The sequence below is a fragment of the Aptenodytes forsteri genome, unplaced genomic scaffold (assembly GCF_000699145.1).
Source record: "Aptenodytes forsteri isolate BGI_AS27 unplaced genomic scaffold, ASM69914v1 Scaffold106, whole genome shotgun sequence".
Lineage (NCBI taxonomy): Eukaryota > Metazoa > Chordata > Aves > Sphenisciformes > Spheniscidae > Aptenodytes > Aptenodytes forsteri.
Window position 1 is genome coordinate 1,743,282 of NW_008794080.1, and position 26,069 is coordinate 1,769,350.

Here is a 26,069-nt window from a genome sequence, read left to right on the forward strand (position 1 = left end):
CAGTGCCCCTAATGAGATTACCATTTTAGTTTCCTAGCACACCACCCAGACTGAAGGATCTCACAGATCCCTTCAGATGTCCTAAACTGATAAGCAAATGGCATGTTATACATTTGAAAGTAAGGTAGAAGCACATGGTGTTTGATTAAGCAGCATCCCTGTTTCTTAATGTTTAGCTCTGTTCAGCTTGATGTCTGCGCAGTTTTATTCTGTTCTGGGTTTTGCCCCCCCCCCCCCTTTTTTTTTTTACACAAATGACTGAAGATTTAAGTATAGGAAGGTAACGTGCACAGAATTCACAGTCCATAAAAACGTAACCTCTCTTCTAATACTTTTTTCTGTGATACTCTTTACTAGTGAAGCAATGACTTGCCATGTTTATCTTGCTCCTGTTTTTATTCCATTCTCTTGAACCCTTGAAATGGAGCCAAGGGCGGGCACTAAAAAACAACAGTGAATTTCCAGGAAAAGGAAAGGAATAGTGCAATGGGAATTTACCTTCAATCTTTTGTGTGTGCATTTAAAAAAAAAAAAAAAAATCCAGTACTAGCATTTAGAAAGAGACCTCCTGGATAAACTGGCAGGCCTGAAAACTGTGCTGTTTGAAGTGCAGCAAGTTAGTTTTGTCACCCCTCAAAGTAATCATCCAAACATCACTAGTTGTGGCCTCATATAGGGTAGGCTCCAAATGCTGTTAATGTAAGTGTGCCCTCAAAGTATTTGTGAGACATCAGAAACCTGTTTTCTTTTTAAGCTGTGTGTTGCTATCTGCGTTGATTTTGGTTTGGGCCAGTTCTACTGGCTGAGTGCAACTTTCACTCAAATCCATGGGAATTTCTGTGGTTTAATTTGGACCTCTGACTGAAAAATACGGTTATGTGGTTTAGTCTAGTGTCTATGTGGAACATAATCGTTCCCTTGTACAAATGGCTTTTTTGCCACTGTGAATACTAAAGAAACACTTCTATTGCCTCATGTTTTTGAAAAATTATTGACCATCTCCTCAGATAAAGACTGGGGCCCTGATCATGTTTGCTCTCTGCTGTTTCACCATCAGTTTTTCTATCGCGTTTTAAGGTAGGTGTAGGGGCAGAGTAGCCTATTATCAGCGTTCAAACCAAGCTACCTCACTCTAATGCATTACGTGGTTTTCGTTGTCTTTTTGGTTATCAGAGTAGAACCCATGCTTTTTTTTCTTTTTTTTTTCCCCACCTTAACGTAATGGGAATTTCTTTGTAACTGGAGGGTAAAGGCAGGGATGCTGTGGAGATACAGTAGAGTGGTTCTGGAGGTCCTGCACATATTAATGACTTGAAAGGGGTGAGTGTTATTTAATGTTTATAGCTTTATCCTGAGAGCAGAAGCTTTTTATTTTTATCTGTAGTTCTGCCAACAGCTTCTCCCCTTCCCTCTGGTTCTCTGTATTTTAGCTGTTCCCAATCTAAGGCAGAAATGCTATCCAGTGTTACTGAACAAGGGTTATAAAGTTTTATGAAACACCTAACAACTGGAATATAAACTATGAAAAATCAAGGAATGAATTAAGGAAGCAGTTAGCTAGCTATTTGTATTCTCAGCCTTCCACTTAAGTGTAGTGCCTTTAGAAGACTTGTATCAAAATAATGAGACAGGTATGTAGTGAAACTATGCTTTTGCCACGGAAATTAAATGCTGATTAGAAATAACCCATAATACCTCTATCTGCATTCGAAGAGACTAAATTTTAATTTTCCCTTGAGAAAGCAAGGGCTATGGAACCAAGAGCCAAACATGAAGTTGTGGGGTTTTTTTCTGATGCTAAATGCATGTAGTATATACTTTTTTCAGTTTAACAAACCAATGCAAAAGAAGGTAAACACTTTTTTTTGGTGCCTTTTCTGCTATATATTGGAAGATCTATGTAAAAAGAACTTGTTCGTAGTACATTATATATCACGGTGCAATACATATGTTCTGAAGCAGAAGTTACAAACGGCTATGTAGTTGGTAACAGGTTATTAAAGAGATCTGGGTGTTTGGGATTTTAGCATGGGATCTTGTTTGCTTGTTTTATTACAAAATTTGTTTTGCCCACAAAGTAACTGAGCATGAAGAGGGGCTTGAGAAGCCTAGAAAGATCTGTCCCCTTCCCTGGGGGCTATATTAGACCTCTGAGTCACGAAGTCTTTGCATAGTAGGTGTCTGGTTACAAACCTTTTATGGGCCCTACTCAGCTGGGATATCAGCATCTGCACTATAGCTCCCATCTATTCTTAGGTGATATCCCAGCACGACGGAACAGGCAAGGCAGAAAGAGAATTGCTTTCGTATATAAAACTCTTCCCTTTTCTCATTCTGTTTTCTCACGCTTTCTCTGTCTACCCCATCCTTCTGTTCTGCAGTGCCTTGTTGTTGCCTTGTGAAAGAGGTACAAAATGGCTTACAGCGTGACTCTGAATGGACCTGGACCATGGGGTTTCCGACTGCAAGGGGGCAAGGACTTCAACATGCCCTTGACCATCTCCAGAGTAAGTCAGCAAAAAAAAACTTTGTTGAGCTTGTTTAGGTTGGAAAATAGCAGTGAACTAGTCATATGTACACTCTGACCTGGCCTAGCAAAATAGAGGATCTTTGCAGCTAGGTCTGAATAAAGAGAATATCATGTGGACTTTAGATATACCAATTCAAGGTACAACCTGGCATTGATGATGCCTCAGGAAGACAGTTCTCGTTAGTATATTTTTAAGAATGACAATACCATCTCTTTTAAATAAGCTTCCAGTTCTATTTTGTACAGTGTTGTCTCTTTTTCTGCTGATAGGGGCCTCACTGGTGCTGTCTATTTGGGGGGAAGGGAGTAGAACAACTATGAATGGGAATATAAAATTATATTTCTGGCAAATAAACATGTAACTGCTTGTAAATTCATGAAGTCTAGGTGTTAAAACTGGACAAAGATAGGAATACATGTCCCTTCTTTTGGAGGAGAGCAATAATTGGATGAAAATTAGACATGTCAAGCAGAAGACTCAATAGTGCTTAAAATACGATCTTAAGTTATGCAGAAGCCTTCCATTTGCAGGTGACAAACAGCATGTGATTTAATAATTAATTATGTGGTGTATCTGTTGATTACAGATTAGTCCATTTATTTCCTAGCTGTCTTTTGGGTTTTTTTTCCATAAGAGCAATATTTTAAGGTGTTGCAGTGGAGTGCTCTTATTACCTGAATTAGCTCAGTTTCATAAAAGCTTTTAAGATTGGATGGTTTTCAGGAAACTTGTGTTTCCCTTACCTACCCTTCTCTTATCCAACTAGATAGTTCTGTGTAACTTCTGGTTTGGGAACTCTGCTTTCTACTACCTCTTGCAGCTCCTTCCTCCCTTTTTTTTTCCTTTTTTCTTTCTGACAGTCTCAAATCTGTTCCAGAATGTTCAGATCTTTTTAGAGACATCTTGGTTCCTCCACCGATCACCTGCAGAAGGCTTATTTTGCAGTGCAATGACAAGAGAGGTTACTTACATAACAGTATTTAAAAGGAATACCAGAATGATTTAATCAGACAAACAAATAGAATGCAAACAAAAGGTCTGTTCCACTGCAAAAAAAGCCACCTACGCTACTTTGAAAACTGTTTTTTTTTCATAATGAAAAAATACAGTCTGTTAAGTTGTGGGTACCAAATTGATATCCCTGCAACAATCATGATTCAAAGTCATCAGTGAGCTTCTGAAGTCTTAACTATGCTATTTCATATTCATGCTGTAAAGCTCTGTATTATTTGATCTCTCTTATTCTTATGCACAATATTCCTTTCTCTGAAGGTAGAGATGCATTTACCTTAATACTAAGTCCTATGATGATGAGAGGAACTTTTCATAACCCCTTTTGCAGAAGCGGCATAGTAATTGCAAAGAAGGCTGTTCTGTCAGTGTTATTAAAAACAAACAAGCAAAAAACAACCAAAAAAAACCCCTGCCCACAAAAATAAACTCACTTCATAAACTTATACGAATTTCACTGTGGTAAATAGTTTTGCTATTTCTTTCCTTATCCCACCCAAGGTAAGTACAGAGAGGTGCCAATTTATTTCTGTAGGCATTTTCATGACGCTGCAGCCCACACTGTATAATGTTGATTATTTTTTTTTATAAGTAATTCAGTCTTACCTAGAGGCTGTCAGTCAAGGGCTGTGGCTGTGGCATCTGCACTGTGTATGACACAATCAGAAATGAAAAAACAGTTGTTTCCCAAAGAACCCATTGCCTTGGATTATAATCTCTTAAAGTATACTCAATATGTTCAAAGGCTACACAATTCTCATGGGGCTTTTGAGAGCATATGATGAGCAGGAGTGAATCTGCAATGGCTGGATTCTCAAACATGTGGAGGAATTACTTCTTCACACAGCTGGCTGCATTTCCAGCAGTAGAAGTGTCAGAAAGCACTGTTAAATGTTTTGAACTCTTTCCCAGTGAGGCCCAGTTTTTATCTGCGAGCGTTGCTTTGGGATGGGATTGGATTTTGTAGCCTGCCTTAGAGGGGAAAAGCAGGCATGCAGAAATGAACATAGCCTCTTTCAGGAGGAGCTGGAGTAGGAATGCCTGCTGGTTGTGATATTTTTTAATTGGAACACAGTGTAATACATGGCTTTTGATGATAATATTCTTACAGTCTATTTTTTCTTTAGCATCTTTCACACAAATGTATCTCCAAACAGATCAGATATTCCCCTTAATCAGCAATTTGCAGTCATAAGTGAGTTGAGCTGTGAACGTAGCCATAATTGCAGTCTTATCATGGGGGAAAAAGAAAGCTGTACTTACATTCTCAAGATATTCTTGGGGGGAGTGGAGGAGGGAAGATAACTGTGAGGAAAATCCCCTTCTTGGGAAGGGCACACAGGTCTAAATGTTGCCAGTGGATGTTGTACACTTGTCTATGGACTGGTTTTGATCCACAGCTGCCCTAAGATGGAATTAGACTTTCTATGTGCAAGATGAGTCCTAAACCCCAAACACTTCAACTTAAAGGGTCTTATAATTGCTTTTAATACCAGATGTGCCATGGCCCTTTTGCCTACATATGCGTAGTATCCCTCTATGCAGGCAGATAGGGTTTACATGCGGACATGCTCATTATACTCTAACTGCCTCCAAGCAATAAGACTGTGGGTGGGCCACGGAGAACAAAAAGATTCATCCTTTTTCATGGAGGTTCTGTGCTCTTCTGTCATGCCGCAAGTCATGCTGTGAGAGAGTTGCCTCTGAGCTCCTGAGAAAGATAATGGCAACAGTCTACCACACTGGGATTGTTCATCCCATCTACAGTCTTATGCCTGCATGTTTCCAAGGACCTTCCTGAAAGGGGAAGCTAGTATTGTGCCAGTATGAAGCTAGCCCACACCTAGGCATAAAGTGGGCACCCTGGACTTAGGAACTGGAGCTGTGGCTTAGCTGTCTGTTGACCTGCACTCTGTCAGCCAGCCCCATACAATTCCCACTTAGCTTGCACTTCTCCACCTGAGAAGCAGGGGAGAAAACCTGAAGGTCTTTGAAGCCTACTGACAAAAGCACAATACAAGATTGTGGCATTGCTAATGCTTCTGTTCTAGAAAATGCTCTTAAAACAGTGGGCAAAGAAGGGAATTACTCAGAGCTGTTTGGCTCAACAGTTCAGTTTTAAGGGACTCTCTAAAATGCTGTCTGAGACATTGTATTTTCTTCCCTTCAGGTAGGTCCAGGTGATCAGCTCACTGCTGAATAGTCAACAGCATATGACACAGGAGTCACAGTCAGTCAGTTGGGTGACAGGTGAAGATGTGTGCCCCTGAAATGGATTGTTCTGCTTATCTGTTCTTTATCTAAAAATAAGTGTCTGACTAACGTAGGGGGGTGGGGACAGGAAAAGAGGAGACAAAAGCAAGTGGAGAAGAGTTAAGGTCACTCTGCAGCTTTCACACTCCTTTAACAATGGCATTAGAAAATAATCTGGGAAGATTTAAAAAATATTTTTCCAGTCCCCACCCTGCAGACCATCCTACCCTCTAGAACAAATTCTGTCATGAGATGTCATGGGCAGGTAGCAGAGGTAGGAAAACAGTATTGACAGACTCTTAGTAAAGCTGAGCATCTGTCAGTCTTAGCAATGCTAAGCTGTCACCAGTGGCGTGATCATATGCATAAATCTGGTCTTTCCAAATTGACATGGGCAGCAAAGCAGGTTATTTTCTCCTACTGCTTGCATGAACTGTCTGGAAGCAAGCAGAATTCATTAATTTTATAGACCTAATCCTCTGTAAGAAGGCTTTTAGGCATAGTTAATTATCTAAGTGCTGTGTTGCCATGTTACCTAAGATGGTATGATTGTACATGGATGGATGCAATAGCAGAGCCTCTTCATGTATTTGTGAATGATTATTGCTGAACAGCAAGCTTTTCTAGTGAGACAGGCTGGCTTGCAGGTGATCCAATGAGCTGAAAGGTATGCAAAAATTATCGTCATCTGAGATGGCAGAAATATTATCCAGAACAGTGCAGTAACTCATGACTCGTGTATTCACTCTGCGATTATCCATACAGTTTTGTATTTCCTAATAGAGGGGGTTTTTAATGTTTCCTGGGTTCCAAATCAAAAGCCAGATCCTGAAGCTGAAGGAGACAGTGTTTAAACAAAATGAAAGTGTTAGAGGAAGAAGTACTCTGGTGATGACATAAGCGCAGTGAGGGGAAATGGCAAACACTAATAGGAAAAAAAGAAATTAGCTGATCTGTATACTTACTCTGATACAAGCAGCCTGAAACAGCTCTTTGGGGGGAAAAAAACCCTATTCTAGCATTTTGCAGTCCATGTCTCTGGAGGAGCAGGAAGGCTTTTCTCACATTTGTTGGGCTCTTTCCTTTTACCAGGATCTTTTCCTGAATACTTCCTGTCTCTCCTCCACTCCCTAGCATACATATGTCAATCTCTCGCTGTGACTGTGTTTCCTGTAGAGGAGCTACGTGACAGCATTCATATCCCGTTGGCCTTATTGCATATGGGTATCAGTGCCTTACAACAGGCAAGTGATGGGCGAAGGGAGTCCCTCTCAGCTTTTTTTCTTCTATTCTTGAAGGCAGGGAAACCTCAGATTTTCTGGGTCAGGCACTATGCATTCTGCAACTGTCGTTTGGATGGCCATGTGGTGCTGTACATAAATTGTAATCAGAAGAGTGAAGTGTACCTGTATTGACTGAGCTGAAAAAATTTAACAAGTTCCCTTGAAATGCTGATTCCACATCACCTGTTAAGCATCCATCTCTGGTGAATCGAACTGCTGAGGAGTTGTCCTACAGCTACAACTGCAACTTTGAGAGGTTTTGTTTCATCTCCAAATGTGAAGTCCTTCACAATACTAAAAGCCATAGATTAGTATTTATAATAGTTGATATTCTACAAAACTAACAGGTAAGTCTCATGTCCTCTAAAAGCCTTCCTTTTTAACTACTATTCAGTAGAGATGTTTCCTTTTTCCCCCAAAACTCAAATGACACTGAGTCAACTCCTGAATCAAGGGGGAGTGAGCCATTTAATGTAATGACCGTCTTATGTCTAGATAAGCTGTAGTAATTTCTTATGCATGGGTGGTTTTACATTCTTCTAGTCTTCTACAATTTAACTCAAAATAGTTCCTTGTGAGAGGAAAATTAAATACTTTCAGGCCAACTTCTAAGAACACTCCGAAACTTCTCTATACATTGTTGATAAAACAGCTGTTCTGTGGGCATCAGCATTGCTTTGGGATAATCTACTTAATTTGTAGGTCACTTCTTGAGCAACAGAGTCCCCCCATCCAAAGTTACAGCATTCTGAATTTTATTACGTGCAGCCATTTGTTATATGTACGGATGTGTCAGTATCATGAGAGAATGCTAGTTACTTTAGACGGTATCTTTGCTTTCAAACTAATTTGCAAGACAATTCTGGTATGTTTACAGCCACAGTTATCAGAAATTACTGCATTTCTGTGAGCCTGAACCCTACAAGTAATTCCTAAACCTCCTGATTTGGAGTTGTTTATTTGAGATGTTCCAGTAGTCAGCATCTACACTATAAATGACAGTTCGGTATATAGGCCATTTGTATGATATGTTTGCATCTCTCGTCAAACACGAGTGGCATGTGTATGTTGGACAAGGAGGAAGGGAGCAAATTCTCTAGTTGCATTCTTTTAAAATAATATTTATTGGGCCAGAGAAAGAGATGGGTTCTGGGGCCTGGGGGTCAGAACATCCCTGGATACTGGGGACTCGATTCAAGTCTCTGCTCTGAATAAAGCAGAACAGGTTTAAACTTGGCTATGCAGGTAGTCTAAGAGATAAGGCATTAGTTATTCTGAGGTAGGCAACATTCCTTGTCTTGATCAAAAATACTGTATCAGGTTTGAGGAGTAATTCCAACGGATTACTAATTTCACCTAAGCCGCTAACACTTTAAGAGAAGGTTTGATTTCAACAAATACCTGATTTTTGAAACACAAAGCAGTTCTAGCACAAGATGTACTATTTCTTCCTTTCTGGTTAAACAATCATGATATAAGAAGCTTTTGTTTTCTTTCCCTGCAGAAAACATTCTGAAAAATCCATGCAGCTTGTTGTTGTATCTTTAAACTCAGGATGTTTGGGGGAAGAGTCCTTTTATTATTATTTTTATTTAAATCATAGCATCATAATGCAATGTGATTTGAATGCATGTACTGTACTTGACCAAATAACTTTCAGGAAGGATATGGAGCTAACTACAGCTCTTGGTCAAATTATTTCTCCTTTAAATCAAGTATGTGCTTGGAACTGAAAGGCAGCCCCTCTTATCTGTTTGTGTGATTAAAGTAATCGCTAAATACTAAGCTCACTGCTGAAGGCCAGAGGTATGAAAGGAGTATTATGTACTCTGCACAGTATCTGTGCAGACACCATGCATAGCTCTATTTAAGGTTCTGTTTCTCAATTCTGTCCATGTTTTGAATTTCAGGAGAAACATTTAGCCCTGTTAGAATGTAGGCCAGATTAATATGAATAATGGACTGTAATAGCTGAGGTACTGGCTTAAATGATGTTACATCATCAAACCTGCTGCTCTAACTATTCTGACACATAATACGTAACCAGTGGGTTCAAAGCCCTTTCTTTATTTCACCTGCTAAATGCAGCTTTTTTCTTTGGGGTGTGATTGTATCTGAATCATCAATGCTCGTGTGGCATTATCCGTGAAAACAGCTCAGTGTATGAAATAATTGGGCTGAATGGCATCTATGCCGTTACCAACTCAGTTATAAATACTGTCAGTATTTCTTGGTGCTAGCTTTACTACTCATGCCAAAAAAACACTCCATAGTGACTTTGCAGCTTTCTTTCCTGCAAAAGGGAGGGGAACATAACCCTTCCCTTGAACAGGAGGCATAGTGTTAACTGTGAGAAACTGAGAAGTTCACAAGTGGGGATAACCATAGTTATTGTGTCTTTGTGGAGGAGGAGAAGGTTTCCTAACCTAAGGAGGTTATTGTGTCTTTGTGGAGGAGGAGGAGAAGGTTTCCTAACCTAAGGAAACAGGTCCACAACTCAAATGAGTTATGTTAATTTTTTTCTTGTTTTAACTTTTAACAATGTTCCCTGGCAACTGGATATTCTGGTCTGACAAACTGACCTTTGACCTAGAGTTTACTTAGTTGAGAATATAGTTGATGTCGTATTTCAGGAAGTCCTCAGATTTACTTAATTATTATTAAAGTTAATAATTTTGCAGATCCTTTAGAACTAGTAAACACAGGAGGAGGTAACCATTAAATTACAAATTTAAAGCTGCTGAGCTGTTAGTGCTTTATAATTAAAATGCACAATAAGCTTTTTTCAGGTAGAACTTTTTATTAGTGTCTGATGTCTGAACTCAGTAAATGGCTGTCTTCATAACATAGCAGATAACCCTGTCATTAGCTCCATTCTGAATACATTATTGCTAAATGTTCTCTAACTAGTGGAACACAAAGAGGGTAATTAGCTCTGCAAATACGTTAACATTAACTTTCTATACTAGCAACAGCAGTTCCCATCTGGTCACTCTTGTTGTCTAATTAGTAGCATAAAGAGTATGTTATTTTATAACTTTATAAAATGTCGGTATTTAAAAAAACCCAAACCTTCAGTAGCACTCTGAAAGTGTCAAAATGATGTACAAAATGCAATGGTCTTCTTTATAATCTAGCATTCATAGCGGACTGGAACTAGCTGAGAACACAATTTGATATAGCTGATTTGTTTTGTGTGTAACTAGAAGTTTCTGCACATAGGTACCTGAATTGCCACCATTTTAATGCCTAATATAGCATTAAATAGTGTCCAATAGAATATGAGATACTGCTTTTCTTTTTTCACTGGGTTTTGTTGCAGGAAGAGCTCGATGCTCAATGTGCAGGTAAGTTATTAATCCCCATTGAAAGATCATGCGGAAGAGGAGAGGAAGGAGGGAAATTTTTGCTGAACATGGTAAAAATCAATACTTGCAAGTCTTGAGGAAAGAAATTAATTTAAAACAGTGTCTGGCAATGTCAGCTATGGTATGCTTTGAAATGAATAATGCTAATTGAAAAAGGATGGCTTATGCAGCATGTTAAAGGGCTGTTTCTTCTGTACTAGTGTAATTAAAGCCTTAATAAAAAGGTTACCTGAGAGCAAATTCTCAAATAGGATTTTTGTTACAGTTGTCTAAATTTTTAAATCCTAATTTGATAAAAGTATGTTATGATACTTAATAAATGGCACTTCATAAAGAATTTAATTCTTGCCAGTACAGATTGAGGACAAGGATGTTAACAAGTGTGCAGTTCAGTCACATTGTGTTGACCCATAATTTACATAATTCATATATTTAAAAGCAAACAGGTATCACCTGTCAAAATGTGCTGCATAGAGGAAAAAAAAACAAGATATATTTTACTTAGCTGCTATCATAACTTAAGGGCCTAAGTGAAATAAAAGCTTGATCATATGAGCCATCAGCCTGAAGCTGGCCCTGAAGCTTAGTCCAGCCCTACTGTTGGGTATCCTTTGGGAACAGTCATAAAAACTTTAATTTTCAGGTCCACGAAGCGTATATTTTTTTTCCCCCAAATGTGAAGCTGTTTCTGTGTTCTTCTGAGAGATTTCAGGAACAAGAGCACCCAGCTCTTATTTACAGGGGGAAGAAAGAACTTTTTTTTTCCACCCACTGACTTTAAGTGTAAGCACTCTGTGTTTTTTGGAATTAGGTACCCTGAAAATAATTAGTTTCCAGCTTACAAATGGCTCCAGATGACATCTTGAATGTGCTTCATACAAGGTGACTCCTCTTTTTGTTAGCAGTGGCCAGCAGCCATTTTTCCAGAAAGTCAATGAGATCTTGCTCTTCTTTTAGGAAGACGTAACGGGTCAAATGTCTTAAAGGCGTGCAAATCCCCTGGCAAGGGTAGAGTTACTTTCTGCACCTCCCACATGCGTAGCTGGTTTTGTGATCATCTATGTCACAGGTGTTCAGTGCCTGGACACTGTGCATAAATAGGTTTTAACCTTTCCCCAAAATCCTTCCAAATACACTTGATTTGTAGCAATGGCAGCTGAGGATTAGGGGGAACTCGGCCTTTCATATGCTTGCACCATATCCCCTCATTTCCCTTGCTCAGAGTCCAAATTCCAGCTGCTGGGCTATTTTGGCTCCCTCACTTGGTTAGCCACACTTGTTAATACACATAAACCCTTATTCAAAGGGAACACACTTACTTTAAACAATTTATGGCTCTTCAGTTTAAAGCCAGCATTAGTGACAATTAGTCTTTGTGGCATGAAGAAAAATAACTGTAAGGCATTGTAGTCCTTATACCTGGTTAGGGTGCCATGCACACTCTTCAGAAGCCTCTGTGGGATTCTCATGCTATATTTAAAGCATCCTGTAACTTAGGAAGCTATTTTGAATTGGAATGAATGCTACATTTACCTCAAGCTTCTGGAATGGAACATGGTATCCAAAACTCCAAAAATACTACATGTAACCCCAGATTCTGGTACATAGTGCCAAATCAGAATGCTCTGGTATTAGGGTGAATTTGGGCTGCCTTTTCTTGATCCAGGGGGTCACTGGGACCATCCTGCTCTATTTGAGAATGTCAGCATTCTCTCCTTACCTAGTCATAGCTGGTTCAAAAATGGCCAAGGGCAGTTGGTACTATGGCAGGTGTTTAAAAAAGAAATAGGCAGCCATAACAAGATGTTCTCTTTCATCAGAGTTCGCTAAGATTAACTATTCTAGGAAATAAATTAATAGTCTTTCTGCTAATTTTTTGACAGGAGCTGCAAAATACAAGTACCCTCCTGACGTACTGTCAAAATTGCTTTCCTGTCTAAGAAGATTATTGTCTCACTTGTTTCCTTAAATTATCTAACAAATTATTCAAGATTAAATCCTTTTGCCAACTGTATGGGGTGGGGTGGATGAGGATCTCTCTATTACATGTCTGCTTTGCTTTCTTGATGACAAGAAGTGGTCAAGACTCTGTAAGTGTCACGACTTGTTTGAACAACAACAAGTCAAACCTATTTGAACAGTTTAATTGCCTACTGCTCGGTACTGCTTCTTTTCAGTGTAATATTTCTAAAATTAAAATACATGCTGTGTTGGCATATAGTTGTCAGCGGTTCAGGATGAGTGCGTGGAGTTGTGGGTAGCAGGCTGTTGGAGGTAAGCCCCTGATGGAAAGAGTGAACAGGTTATTACGGTGCCAGAATTGTTTGGCTGTTTCATCCCTGAGGCATAGCAAAACTATCCTCTCTTTTGAGGGAGGAGCTATCCCACACTTGAGAACTGTATGCCTTAGTTGTAGCAGTTGGCTGCAAGGACGAGTACTGATATTGCTGTGGTCTGTGGTCATGTGGGAGACCCCTAACGTTGGCTTTTGGCATTCATCCTTGCTCCATGCTGGATGGTACTCTGCTGTCTCCTTCTTCCATATGCCTGGGATGCTGATGTGGGCTTCCTCCCCTGCCTGCCTTTCCTTGCTCTTCCCCACACGTTCTCCCTCCTTGGAGTCTGCCATCTTTTCTTTGCTCCCAGCTTTCGATGATGTTCAGATTAAGTGCACTGTGAGTGGAGGAGCAAAGAGATGAAGGCTGCATTTGGAAAGTGAAAGTTACAGACCCTTCCACAAAGTGTTATAATTTCTTATAGAACAGTGAAGGGCAAGAGAAAGAATATGCAGGATGTAAGGGTGCCGGAAGGAGTTGGCTAAGCGGGGTACCTTATGGAGGTTCACAGCTGCTCTGTGTGTAGCTGTGGGGTTTCCTGTTTCTCTGATTACATGCATTGCTGTATTAAATAGTCTTCTTTACCCTATGTTGGGGAACCCAAGCTGCAACTAATACCAATATAATTTCTGTGTTGAGAATAGAGTATATCTCCACTGAGAATTCCTGGAAGAGACTTTCCCCTCTTTACAACCACACATCCTATGACCCACAAAACGATGTTTTTGTCCTGCTCATCAGCAATTCCCTTTTCCTACATTTCTATGCTTAAGTATCTGCAGAGCTTTGCTTCCTTACCCTGCAAAATGTCATTTTAGACTGTAATCTCCAACTTTTTCTCTGAAGAAAATATGCTGAGCATAGATAGTAGGACACATTAATCTTCTTTAAAAAAAAAATACTAGCAGATAGTGGTTGTGAACATTTCTGTAAGTTCTTCATGGCAAAACACAGGAATATGTGCATCTTTTTTAAGCCCATGTTGTATCTTCTGAGGCTAACATAATTTACTTTATTGAATTTCTAGAAAACATTCTTTAGGTGACCTAAAGAAATAGGCAAGTGAGCAAGGACTAACAGCAACAACAAGCTTTTGTGGAAAATGTGCCCTGTGAAGATGTGCATGTGTGTCCTAAATGTCAATGGAAAGACCCCAATGACTCACATCAAAAAGGTCTGGATCTTCAGCTCACACAGATCTAGTATTTCTTCTTTTATACAATATGATAACATGTTTCTAGCTTTGGGAGTCCAAGGTGAATAAAGTGGGGGGAAAAACAAAGCAGAACAAACCTTCTGTAAGCTCTAGAGAATCTGTGAGTTAATTCAGTTTTAATTTCAGATCAGTTTCATCTAGACCCAGTTCTAATTCCTTTCCTAGTAAGAATGGGAAGAGGTCTAAGGATTGATAATTTACATGAACAGGGTTGCTTGCTGTCTGGAAGAATATGAAGTGAAGAGCCATTGGTTTTTCCCAGTGTGTGTGACTTGTCATAGAGGTTATCCCAGCTTGTGGGAACATTCCTGGCAACACAAAAAAAGTTATCATCTCTTCCACAATATTGAAGACATATTTGCAGTATGATTGACAAGATGAGGAGGTGGTATATAATTTCTTTGCACATCAAGGGACTGGCAGCGAATGAAACCAAAACTAGAACTTAGCTGCTTTATTTATCCCTTGAACAGGTGCAGTACAAGCAGCTGCAATAAGATCTTTTATACATTCCACCCACGATTCCCTGGAGTTCATGTGTCCTAAAGACAACCTGGAAAGGAGGCAGGACACTCTCTTGTACAGTATTATATTTTATAAGTACAGTGTGAGATGCTGATCCTTCCCATGGGGAAGGAATTCAAAGCTGGATTTGAGTTTCATGCCATTTGATGGTATGGGTAGATGTCTCTTTCTCTTGCCACTCTCAGTGTTTAGCTCAATTCCTTAATTTGGTCTGTAACTTTTTTATTTTATTGAAACTCTTTATAGCCAGGAAACAGCACAAAGGAGTAGTTTTAATACAATTTAATACTTAAAATTATTTGCCTTATTAACTGGACATTTGATGAGCTATATCTGAGGAAAGCATTGCTAAGAGAACTTACAAACAGTGTTACTTTTTTGTCTACATTAAGTCTTGATCCTCCTTCACTGGTTTTGCAGAAATTGGATTGGGTCCTAATATTAAATGCATCTCCAAGCTTAGGAGGCCAAGGAAGAGCTCTTGCCATGTAGTTGATTGCTAAGCCTCTTTGTTCAACGTGTAGATAAAGGGTTTAGGAAGAAACTTTCCTTGTTGGCATTTAATTTTAGAACATCCACAGTGAATGTTCTGGCCTGGATGCCAGAAGTCCTTAGTTTTAATCTTCCCCTAAAGTATCTGCTCTCGGCTACTGTCTGAGAGTAGTGACTATCTAGCCCATATATCCATACTAGTATGAGATTGTCCTGGGGTGTACTAATGCTGTAAGGAGAGATGTGTGGAAAATACTCTCTAAAATATTATCTTTTTCCACTGCAGACAACCCAATTTTACAATAACAAAATATGGATCAGGAACTAGCAAGAAAAGTCCCCAAATTGCCAAAGTCTCTCTGAAAAAAGAAGAGGGTGCACACCATCTTCCGAAGCTGTTCATGTCCTCCCACCATTGCTACAATTCCATTAATGTGATACTCAGTAAAAATTAGTTTTCTCAGCGTGTCATAAGAGAAAAGCATTTTTCTGGCTAAATTCTAATGCCCTACAAGAGCTGATGGTGACCACCTTGAAGAGGTGAAGTTGAAACATCTAATTGTTTCTTAATATTTATTTGAATATTTTCATGTATTTATTGAGCAAAGCCATAATATTAAAAGCTCCAAATCCCTATGTTTATTTCCATTTAAAAAAAGGAAAGAAAGGAAATATGAAATCAAGTAAAAGCATGTTTGTTTAGAAAGATATGAAATCCTGAGAATAGAGGAAGGCGGCGGTGACTTGCAATGTCCTTGGTACCTTTTTAGTTGAACTTAGTTTTACATTTTTGGTTGGTACGCAAGAAGTGTTCTCCCCATTTTCCTTCCTGAATGTATACTGCCTGTGACCTGTATTTATCTTTGGATGCAAATGGCCTATAGAAAAATCTGTCCTCCTCTTTTTTTTGTATGCCTGTGATTAACAGGTACTCTTGATATATATATAATAATAAATATATATCCTTTCTCTGACATTTGTTACACCGTGACTTACGTTTTGCTCAGTTTATCTTGCCTTGCTACCAGAATAAGTAAAAATCTAGGCTGTTTTTTTGGGATTTTTTTTTTTTTTTTTCAGTTTCATTCCTTTAGTATTCAAGAACGTGGAGATTTGGATTTTTCTCCCAGCTGTAGTGCTTTATTTCTTTTTGCATGCCTTGCCTAGTTAGACAACAGTTTTGATGGCTGTGGATGTTTTCTTCTTGAATGAATTTGCAAAACTTGTCCAACAGGCTCAGCCTCTCCGACTGGACTTGTGGGCACTACTGTGACACCAAGGACAAATAGCCATTGGTTTGACTGTGGCTCTTGATACTTTCCTCTTTTCCTCTGGTGATTTATATCGCTTTGTATTGCAAATAGGTTGCACTGTGACAATTCTCCATTTAATTAGATAACATAACGGAGTGCCATGGCCTCATGTTTAAGGAGAGCTGCCTATAAGCTGCACTTAAAAATTGATAGTATGAATCTTAACCTCTGCTTAGCCTTGAAATATGGCTTTCACTTCCTGTAATGCCTGACATTGTCTTGAAATTTATTGTCTTTTTCCTGTCTATTCTTACCTCTGACACCTCCATCTTCTGGTTTTTATGGCTAATTTTCATTGCAAAGACTAGTGAGAGAGAGAGAGACTAGGACAGGTCTCTTTTTTTTTATTAAAATATACATTGTCCATTTTGTGATATGAGAACACCATGTTAAAGATGACGTGGTATCTTTTTTGCTAGCTTCACTCCAACCCATTCTTATCCTTAGTCTTACCATAAACATAGCTGCTTATATCCTCTAAGTAGAAACCCAAGCAAGAAGTAACTACAAGACTGGACAAACTGCACGAATACTGGAAATGTAAGCATATATTCCAAGATAGCGAGGTTGTTAGCAAGCTGTGTATATACTAATGGATATCTAGGATGCATGTGGAAATGACTGGTAATTTTTGCTATCCCCATCTTTCACTATCAAAGCATTCGGCAATATCCTGCTAGGACTGGAATAGTATATTGAGGTTTAAGTTTGGATTGAGTAATGTCAAGAGAAATGCCAGGGTCAAGTCTCAAAGAAGAGAGAGCACTGTAAGCCTATGTACTGGCATAGGACCATAAGGAAGAAGTTTGAAGTCTTGCCTGACAGCTATCCTTCTATAACAATCCTATTCTAATGAAGACAAGATTAATCTATTTTAATTTAAACAAGGAAGTCGGAAGCTTGGAGAATAAATAGTCCTGCTTCCACTTCAGTGCTTGCTCACAATATTTACGTTGGGGTTTAGAACAAAGATGATTTATTTTGTGTTGATTATGTTATTTTAAATACGTTCTGGTGTTGGTAGCAAGAAGGAATGTTCCCCAGTACAGGTAAAAAAAAAACAACAACAACAACAAAAAAAGTAAATTCTCAATAGTGTGAGAAATGATTGGGCCTTTAAAGAACCAAAGCTATTTAAGTCATAAAAGCTTAGGTAGAATATAATTAAAGAATTCTTTTGGTTTTGCATACTTCGGACTGAGTACTAAGTCTCTGTGACATGCCCAATTCCAAATGTCAAATCTCCTCTTTTTTTTTTCTTTCTTAGTTTTATCAAAGTATGAAAGTATTGACTGAGTGAGATGCTATTGTTGGCAAGCCTTTGATGGACACTCCTGGAATTTCATTGCAGGAGCCATGACTTCTGTTTTATCTGAAATCTCACTGGCTCTTGATGACAGACAAACTCTGTTTTTAGCATTGCACTGAAGGTCAGGCAAACGACTGGTTTCCAAATAGAGTAACTGAAGATACTGGAACAGATTTATTCCTGGTATAATTCCACTAGTTCTATGAAGTTACAGGGGAAATATATTTGTCAAGAGAGCCTTATGAGTTGAAGGATAATACTGCTGTTCTCAATCACTTGTCTATAAAAGGAGGTTGGAAAAAATATAATTTAATGTAAAGTTAAAATTCCTCTGTAAGAGAAATGCTACACTCACTAAAATAAGAGTAATATTTTTAGCTGGTATAAACCGGCATAACTCCATGAAGAAGACTGAACACCGTAGAATGTGGTATTTTTTCCTAATATCTGAGAATCTAGCTCTAGTTTTTTAATCAGAGATAAGGTTAAGGTTTTCTGGCTGTGTATATATTTTAGGGTTAATCTAGGAAACGTGTATGCTGCTTAGGCTGCTTTCCTAATGGCATTTGGGATGATTCCATTATTTTTCACAGATCTTTAATTTTAGCTACAGTTTTGGCATACCTCAAGTCTATAAACTGACTATCAAGCAGACTGGTTAGATATTTCACTTCATTTTTACAAGTTATCTGTGACTTTAATTCATATACAAAGCAATAAATTGATTTTGCAGATGGATCAAGAAAAGTCAGTAGTAATTTGTGAAAACGAAAACTAGACACTGTGGTACCATTGCTCAGGTATTAGGAAAGGAATAATTAACATCGTTGTAGAATGACATTGCAAAGGCCAAAACTACTAGAAGCTGCAAAAAATTTCACGTGGGAGAAACTTTGTTGCACAGACCACAACCACATTGACTGTTCCCAAGTCATTGTGAAAAGTGGAGGAGCATATGCACGCTTATGGATGCAAGAAGTGTATGTGTGTCAGCAGGGAGGTATAGCTATGGCTAACAAGGAGGGGCTTTTCATCTCCTGCTTTGTTAGAGTGAATTGGTCAGTCTCGGTTGGGGACGTATAAAATCATAGATGCAGAGAGATCCTTTGGTTGGTAGAAGCTGTCATCTTCTATGCCACTTTGTGCCTGAAGGACTGGGAGTATATTGATTACCAACATCCTCTGACATTGGGAGTTGGTGCAAAAATGCAAGATTAAGTTTTTACAAAGAGGGCATTATCATGAATGTGAAATAAATGTAAACTATGTTTTACATTTTGTAAAATAGATGCAAATATAATTTTCACAGTTCTGTGGCAGAAATGTATCCCTTAAAGCTCAAACAACATGTTTTAATACTTTGGTCTTACTTTCATCAAGAGGTTACACTTCAGTGAGCTTTTCCCTTAGAGGTGGCAAAATGTTTCTTTAATGACAGATATCCTGATGATCATAAAGTACAAACAACTGTTGCCATGACGAGGCAGGATTTCTTCAAATTCAGTTAGCTTTGACTCTCATGCTATACCCCGAAGGCTCTGCTTTTCCAAACCATTCACAACATATGCTCTTTTTAAATCCATCGAACAATCCTGCACTCACTCTATAGCCTATGTTCTAATGTCAAAGCAAATCTATGTTCTACTTGTGGCACCTGCTGTGGCACATACTTCAGCTACTTTAGGGTAGTACTAAGCATACCACCATACTTAAAGTCCTGTCAACATAGCTGTGATAAAGACCCTTTGGAAAATGTATAGCTTCACCCTAAAATAATCATTTATCATAACTCATAAGGGAGAATTAATTGGCATTTAGTACTTGTAATAATTTGGATTAGTGCCCTTCATGAAACAGGGCCATGTATGTAAGTACAGGCCTCATATAGAATAGGAGTACTTTCATTTTTAACAAGGCAAAACAATTTCTCTTACAAATAAACTCCATTTTTAAAAAAATACCTAAGACAGTCAATATATTAGCAAGTGCCGTTGCACTGAATACTCTTAAGTCAGGCTTTGCAAATATCAGTCTGTATTACTAAATACTGAAAATACTATCATAGCTTAGATTACAAGTTTATAACAAAAATAGATTAAACTTTTTTTCTTTTACTAATATCAACATAGCTCAAATGATGGGTTAACAAAATGCTGTATTATAATATTACTGTCCACTATGGAAATACCTGTGCTATGGACTGACAAACTTTGTCTATAGCTTATGCAAAAACATACAGATCCCTCAACCTCTTTGGCATGTTACATATTATGACTGGATTTGAGAGTGTGCACTATCAACACATGGATGATGTTTCCCAGATGATTGTTATATCTATTACATAAAGCTAGAAAGGGAAACAAAAGATGTTTTAAGAGGGAAAAAAAAAAGTTACTTTCTTAGTATTAACTCATGTTTACCTCAGAAGTTTCTGTAGTCATCCTTTCTTCCCACTGAGATAAGTGTACGAGTCTGAAATCCAATCTCTCCTAAATCCATTATATGTTTGTTTGTTTGTTTGCTTGTTTGTTTTAATGGATCTCCATGCTTCATAGGTTTGTCATGACAAGGCATTGCTTAGGTGAACTACAAATAAATGTAGATGGATCCTTTTGATCCTGTGGACCATTCTCCTGACTTTCTGTCACTAACATGGGCTTCTTGTCTGCATTCTGCCAACACAGGCATCTTCAAACTTTAATTTCTGTGATTTAGGCTTATATGTCATTCAAAAGATTGCAAAGATTGTGTGCTCTGAGTGTTCACACGCTGGAGCAGAAAAAGACTGTCTGGTACAAAGAGGAAGAAGGTGTGCTACACATTGACTTTGCAAGATGGCAAGTTATGTGGGAGTCCTGCCAGCTCTCTCTTGTGAAGTGAGTTTGCTGTGGCCTAGCCATAGTCATTAGAGAGGGGTTCTCAAATGTAAAGGTGAGATGGACTTACAAGTTGTTACTGTTGATAAGAAGAGCAGGGAGGTTGCTCTTCAGGACAGAAGGAAACAGGGACATGAGCACTAGGCTGCCTGCAATCCTTAGTTTTACTTCCATACTCATAACACCAACAAACATTAACATAAAACTGTAGGGGGAATAGAAGAGCTTTTAGAACCCTATTGTAAATTAAAGGTATGTTTTCCAAATGTTATCTGAGAAGAAATCATTGATATTTTGCCTGAGGTGAAAATGCAAACTCTGATTTACCATTGCCAGGCAGCTCTGCAGTCATTTGTAGTGCTACAAAACAGTTAACAGAGAAACTGAAATATTTGCATTTGCACTGAAGAGGGTAACTTTGTGCTAAGTAATGGGGAATTGGGACCATAATATTTTTGCTGTGCTAAAGCTTTATTTCTAATGTGTTGACAGACAGGACAGAAAAATAAAACCCCAAGAGACAGAAGTTCTCTGGTCCTCCAAGCAAACAGGCTGGGGTCACAGGAGGAATATGCACAATGCAATTCATTTCCTGCATGAGACTCCTTGACTCACTAACTTCCACAGCAGCTTGATTCACACCTTACTTGGGGAAGGTACTTGTAATCATGCTGTTTCAAAAGCTGTTAATCTTAGAGCAGTTCTGTTCTTTGCCCTTCCTTCTTTAGAAGGATTTAACCACTTTTGATATTCAGACTTTCTGTTATCCATTCTGTTTTTTTTTTCTGGGGGATGATTATCAGTGTACCCACTAATACAAGCATGAGACTTTCTAATTACACACTGATATAGCACAAACAGCGCACGGCCTTCTTATCAGTCTTTACATAAGATGGGCATGACTTTGTGTCATATCTGAGCTGCAGCCAGCAAAAGCTCGGCTTGACAGCCTAGTGCTTTTTCCCTCTGGACTATCGCATTGCACATTCTTACAGGGTCGTGCATGATAAAAAAGGATAAGGGGCCTCCAAAGAGACGTGACTGATACCTTATTGTCTGCGGAGCTTTTACCTCTGCACTATCACTGCAAATCTCTTCACAGAGGCTGCAACAGATGCTAGAATTATTGCCTAGACTACAGGGCAGAGTAGCATAGAGCTTGAAATCCATGCTTTCATTTCAATTCTGTTGGTCTGTGGTATTCACACAGAGCAGAAGAGTTAGATGAGATGATGTTAGATGTTTTGAAGCAGAGACTGAAGGCAGTGTCTTGTTCTTCTCTGACATAGACAGAATCTTGTAAAATAAGTTTTCTCTTATGTCTCAGTTTCTCCTTTTTTCTATTTGTATTTTTATTAGGAACTCATTTTAATACCTGGATGATTTCTTTATACCAGCCTTCTGTATCATTCGCCCAAAATACTGCTTGATGTCTTGTTTGTCACTCTGTGAAACACATTGATTCTTTATTTGCAATACTTGTATTACCCTGAGGTACAAGGCCAGGGAAGGTCTGGGCCCTGTTATGCTAGGCACTGTACATACGTGGAAGAGAGACATCAATGCTTCACTGTTTAAAACAAGAGAATTTCCTCAAATTTCTGGTGTGTCTTTTCATCAGAGAATATGGATAGCTAGATTAATCTAAGCTTACATTTACATTTTCTCTGTGTGGTTGATGCATATAGCTTTAATATCAGCTACAGTTTATACTTAATTTCCCTCTACAGCCTCAGAAGTCTCTCCAATTTGATAATAAAAGTTTGCTGGTAAAATGCTATTTCCAGTAGTGACTCAATGTTAAGACTGAACAATAGGAGTCTTTTTCTAGTTCTGACTTTGGATAGCTGTTGAAGAATAGCATCATTATGAAATTGTTGCTTTCTAGATATAGAATAGGAGGTTAATGTCACTGTGTGGAATAGAAATTACTTTTACTCGAACATGTGCTGGACTGGGTATGACCCAGAAGACTCATTGGTATGATCTGGAATTGTGAAGGAGCTCTTTTCTGAGGATTTTATGAAGGAGATACACAGGAAATGGAAGCAGAAGGTAGAGGGTGAATTTCTTTCAATCCTGGAAATGATACAAAAAGGCAGAGGGGAAGGCCATTCAGAAGAAAATGCCTGTCACCAGCTGAGAGAACCAGATGGACATAATTTGTGGTACTATTTAAAATATGTCTAGTAAAAGTTTGGGAGCATCTTCGGACTTTATTAGGCAGTTACATGTAAAATGCATATGTTGCTCCCATATCATATATGTATGTAATCTTACAGTCTCTTGAAGAACTGTATAATTCTATAAATAGAAGACCCAACCTAGGATAAAGAGAGATTACTAATACAGCTCCATTTGGCACTTCTGTCTGCCCCAGGAATCTCCCCAGCTGCCCAATAATCATCCAAGCATTCTTAATTTTAATTTATTTCCGCTTCTTGGTATCTGAAGTAAAAGCCTCCTGTTGTTACATAGGTGCCTATTCACTCTGAGAAATGTTTTCTGCTGCCATTGCAGTTGGCATAGTTTTGATGTAGAGCACATCAAAGTTCCATTGCTGTCAGTTTTTAAATATTTTCTCTGCAAACATGATTCATGAGACTAAGCAATGTTATTGAACAAGATGCTGTGAGAGAAGGAAGGATATAAAAAAAGGAAACAGATGAAAAATAAAAACTAGGGAGAGTAGGAGCCAGTCATCCACTAAGTAATCTCCTGTTTTAAGAGGGTTTAGAGAAACTTGGCCAAGATCAAACTCTGACAACATATTAAAACTCCAAAACGCCTACAGATTTTGTTTGCACGTGGGTGTACAGCTCTGAAAAATATTACTGTAGATATAACTCTGCCTAGAACAGAGAACTTTCATTATTCCATCAGTCATCATGCTGGCTGGATCTGAGATTTGCATGTTGGTATTAGGGAATACATCAGTCTTCTTTAAAGACATTTTTGCTTTATGCAGTCCAAAATGTCACTTTAATTTAGCCATTCAGATGCTTGCTTGATGAAAAAATAGAGTGATGAAGCTCGTTGTCCTGCAGTTTAGTTAAGTCCTCATTTGAGATCAAAGTGGAGGGTTAACTTTTTTCTATGTGTTGCTTTCATTCCTCATTTGTATCAGGCAAATAACTGTTTTACTAGCAGCAGGAATCCCTATTAAAGTAACTGTCATATTTTGTCATCTACACAATTCATTGTTTAGCAGTTCATTTGGTGCCAGATGAAGGAAAAAAGACAAACCCGGCACAGAAAGGCAGACCATCTTAGACTTTCTGAAATTCTTTCTTGGTCAAACAACAGCTTTCCTGCTGCATCTTCCAAACCAATTATTTTGACATGCTCCAATGCAGAAGTTAGTGTCTAATGCAGCCAAGGAAAACACCGTTAAGCCAAATTCTGAACTTGATTGCATTCCTTCCATGGCCTTAAATAGATGTTCTGTGAACATTTAGTCCATAACAAAATATGCAATCAGATTATCATAATTAGTGTATTTACCCTGGACCAGGAGAGGAAAATTCCTAATTTGGACATGCAGAATTTTGAAACTCATTTGCGGCTAGGTGTGTAGCTCATTACCTCTGCTTCCAGTGCTTCTGAGAAAAATGTCTGCAGTTATCAAGGAAGGAATGAAAGATAAAAGTACAGCTTTGAAATGGAAGTGAAGCACCCTGCAGAATAATTCTGTTATGCCCAAGCTATGCGTAAGTTACACAGCTTGATGATCCATAAGGAGCTGTGCTCAGAATCAAGGATGGATGAATATCTTAAACTAAGAATCAGAGCCACATTCATCTAGGTAAAGCCTAGCTGAATATACCAAGCAGGCTAATGATGATTTTTCACACATAATTTATGCACCTAACCTTTGTTACCTAGAAATGTTTATTAGATACGAACGTGTAAGCCATTTTTGAAAATTTATCCTAAGCTCCTAAACCACTGATCACGCTGCCAAACTGGTAGAAGTCTTTATAATTTACTGTTACTTTCCTTCCAAGTATAATTAACTACCTGAAAGAAATAGGAGTGTACAGAGGAGTGAGAGTTGGAGGAGTATATGTAGACAGCATGCTTCAAGGCTCTGCCCGAAACACTCTATTAAAACCTGCGTGCTCTGGAAGAATAATCCTGCCTTAGCTTGGTGCTGCTAAGACCAGTAAAAGGTGAACACCAAATCCAGATGAGATAAAACAGGAGAGAAGCCGCGTACCCAAAAAGGAGTTGGCAGAAACATTGCTCCCCAGGTGAACAGGTAAAAGTATCACTAACCAGCAATATCAGTATCACAGGCAAATCTGCAGGCTGTGTTTTGCAGGGGCCTTTTGGTTAGACAGAAAGTGTTCATTCACAATTGATGGCTGCCCACTTTGCTATCTGTAATTAAAACAATGGAGATTTGCCATTGGACCCCCTGGAATGTAGCACAAAATAAAGTTGAAGAATTTATTAAGATGGGATACATCTTACTTAGCATTCCCGATGCAAACTAAAAGCTCTCTAACCCTCACCTGTTGATCACCAGGGTGAGCAGCTTAGAAGGTGAAAGGCTGTCCACAGTAGCACGTCAGCTGGATAGGAAACTACTGATCAGGCTACTGTTCCTGCCTTAGTACCTTCTTTCAAGTGCCAGTTACTGGTCATAGTCTTTGCACATTGAAATCCACACACACACACACGTGCTGGGTAACTCCTCGGGGAATTCAAAACCTGTCATCAGAGACAACAGATCAGCTTGTCCACATGGGAGTGCTTCTCTGGGCACCTAAAAGACTGGGGAATGAATGTTGACAAAGTAGGGAATACACCTGGTATTACTGCTGGCAGGGGGTCCAAATGTCATCCTCGTCACAACAATAACTAAGTTCTTCTGTGAGTGTCAAAAAGTTTCTGGTTTTCCTATTGTGGAAGTAGTTCTATTTTTCTAACAGTGAGTATTGGGAATATGCTGCTGAGTGGGATGGTCAAGTAAACGTGCTTTACCATTTTGGAGAACTCTAGGGGGACTGGGAGTTTGAATAAATAATTTTCCCTCTGCAGAAAAAATAAAAACCCAGTAGCTTATCCAAAGATAATTGAGGCTGCTTGAACTATGCACTCTGCTGAATTAGGAATCATGAGATCACAGACTCCTGCCTTTATCTGGAATGGAAATTCCCCAAGAACAGCTTTCCTTGTAGTGGTTGGGAATTTTTGAGTCAAGTTTCAGCCCAAAACTTGGGCATAAAAACAGAAGACATGGTGTGATGAAGGTGAGTGGCATTGTTTGGATCTTCGAACACAGGTCAGTTTAAATGAAGAGCCATTCACCATAGGCAAATTAATATTAACTAGCTGAGGTCATTCATTTCTTAAAGCTCTTTCTAAATAACCTGCTTCTAAATCAGCTTACGGCTTCTCAAATTTATGGGACATTCTTGTTAAAACCTTATTTCAGTGCAGCCTCTTGATGTTGCATTTTCTTAACTTAGCAGTATTTTCAGTTGTACCTTTCAGGATGTGTTGGCTCATAAACAATATTGATGTTTAATGAAGACTTTCTGTAAATTT

At 38.7% G+C, this 26,069-nt stretch overlaps 1 protein-coding gene across 10 annotated transcripts in view; it reads left to right on the forward strand.

The window, feature by feature from the left end:
* Positions 1 to 2,204: 2,204 nt before the first annotated feature.
* The window catches only part of LDB3 (LIM domain binding 3), a 129,430-nt gene continuing 105,565 nt past the window's right edge, over positions 2,205 to 26,069 (forward strand). For all 10 annotated transcript variants that reach the window (XM_009272432.2, XM_009272438.2, XM_009272445.2 and 7 more), the window contains exons 1-2: positions 2,205 to 2,281; positions 2,382 to 2,507. In XM_009272432.2, the coding sequence (XP_009270707.1) occupies positions 2,415 to 2,507 (93 nt within the window). In that variant the 5' untranslated portion in view covers positions 2,205 to 2,281; positions 2,382 to 2,414. The remainder of the gene's footprint in view (positions 2,282 to 2,381; positions 2,508 to 26,069) is intronic.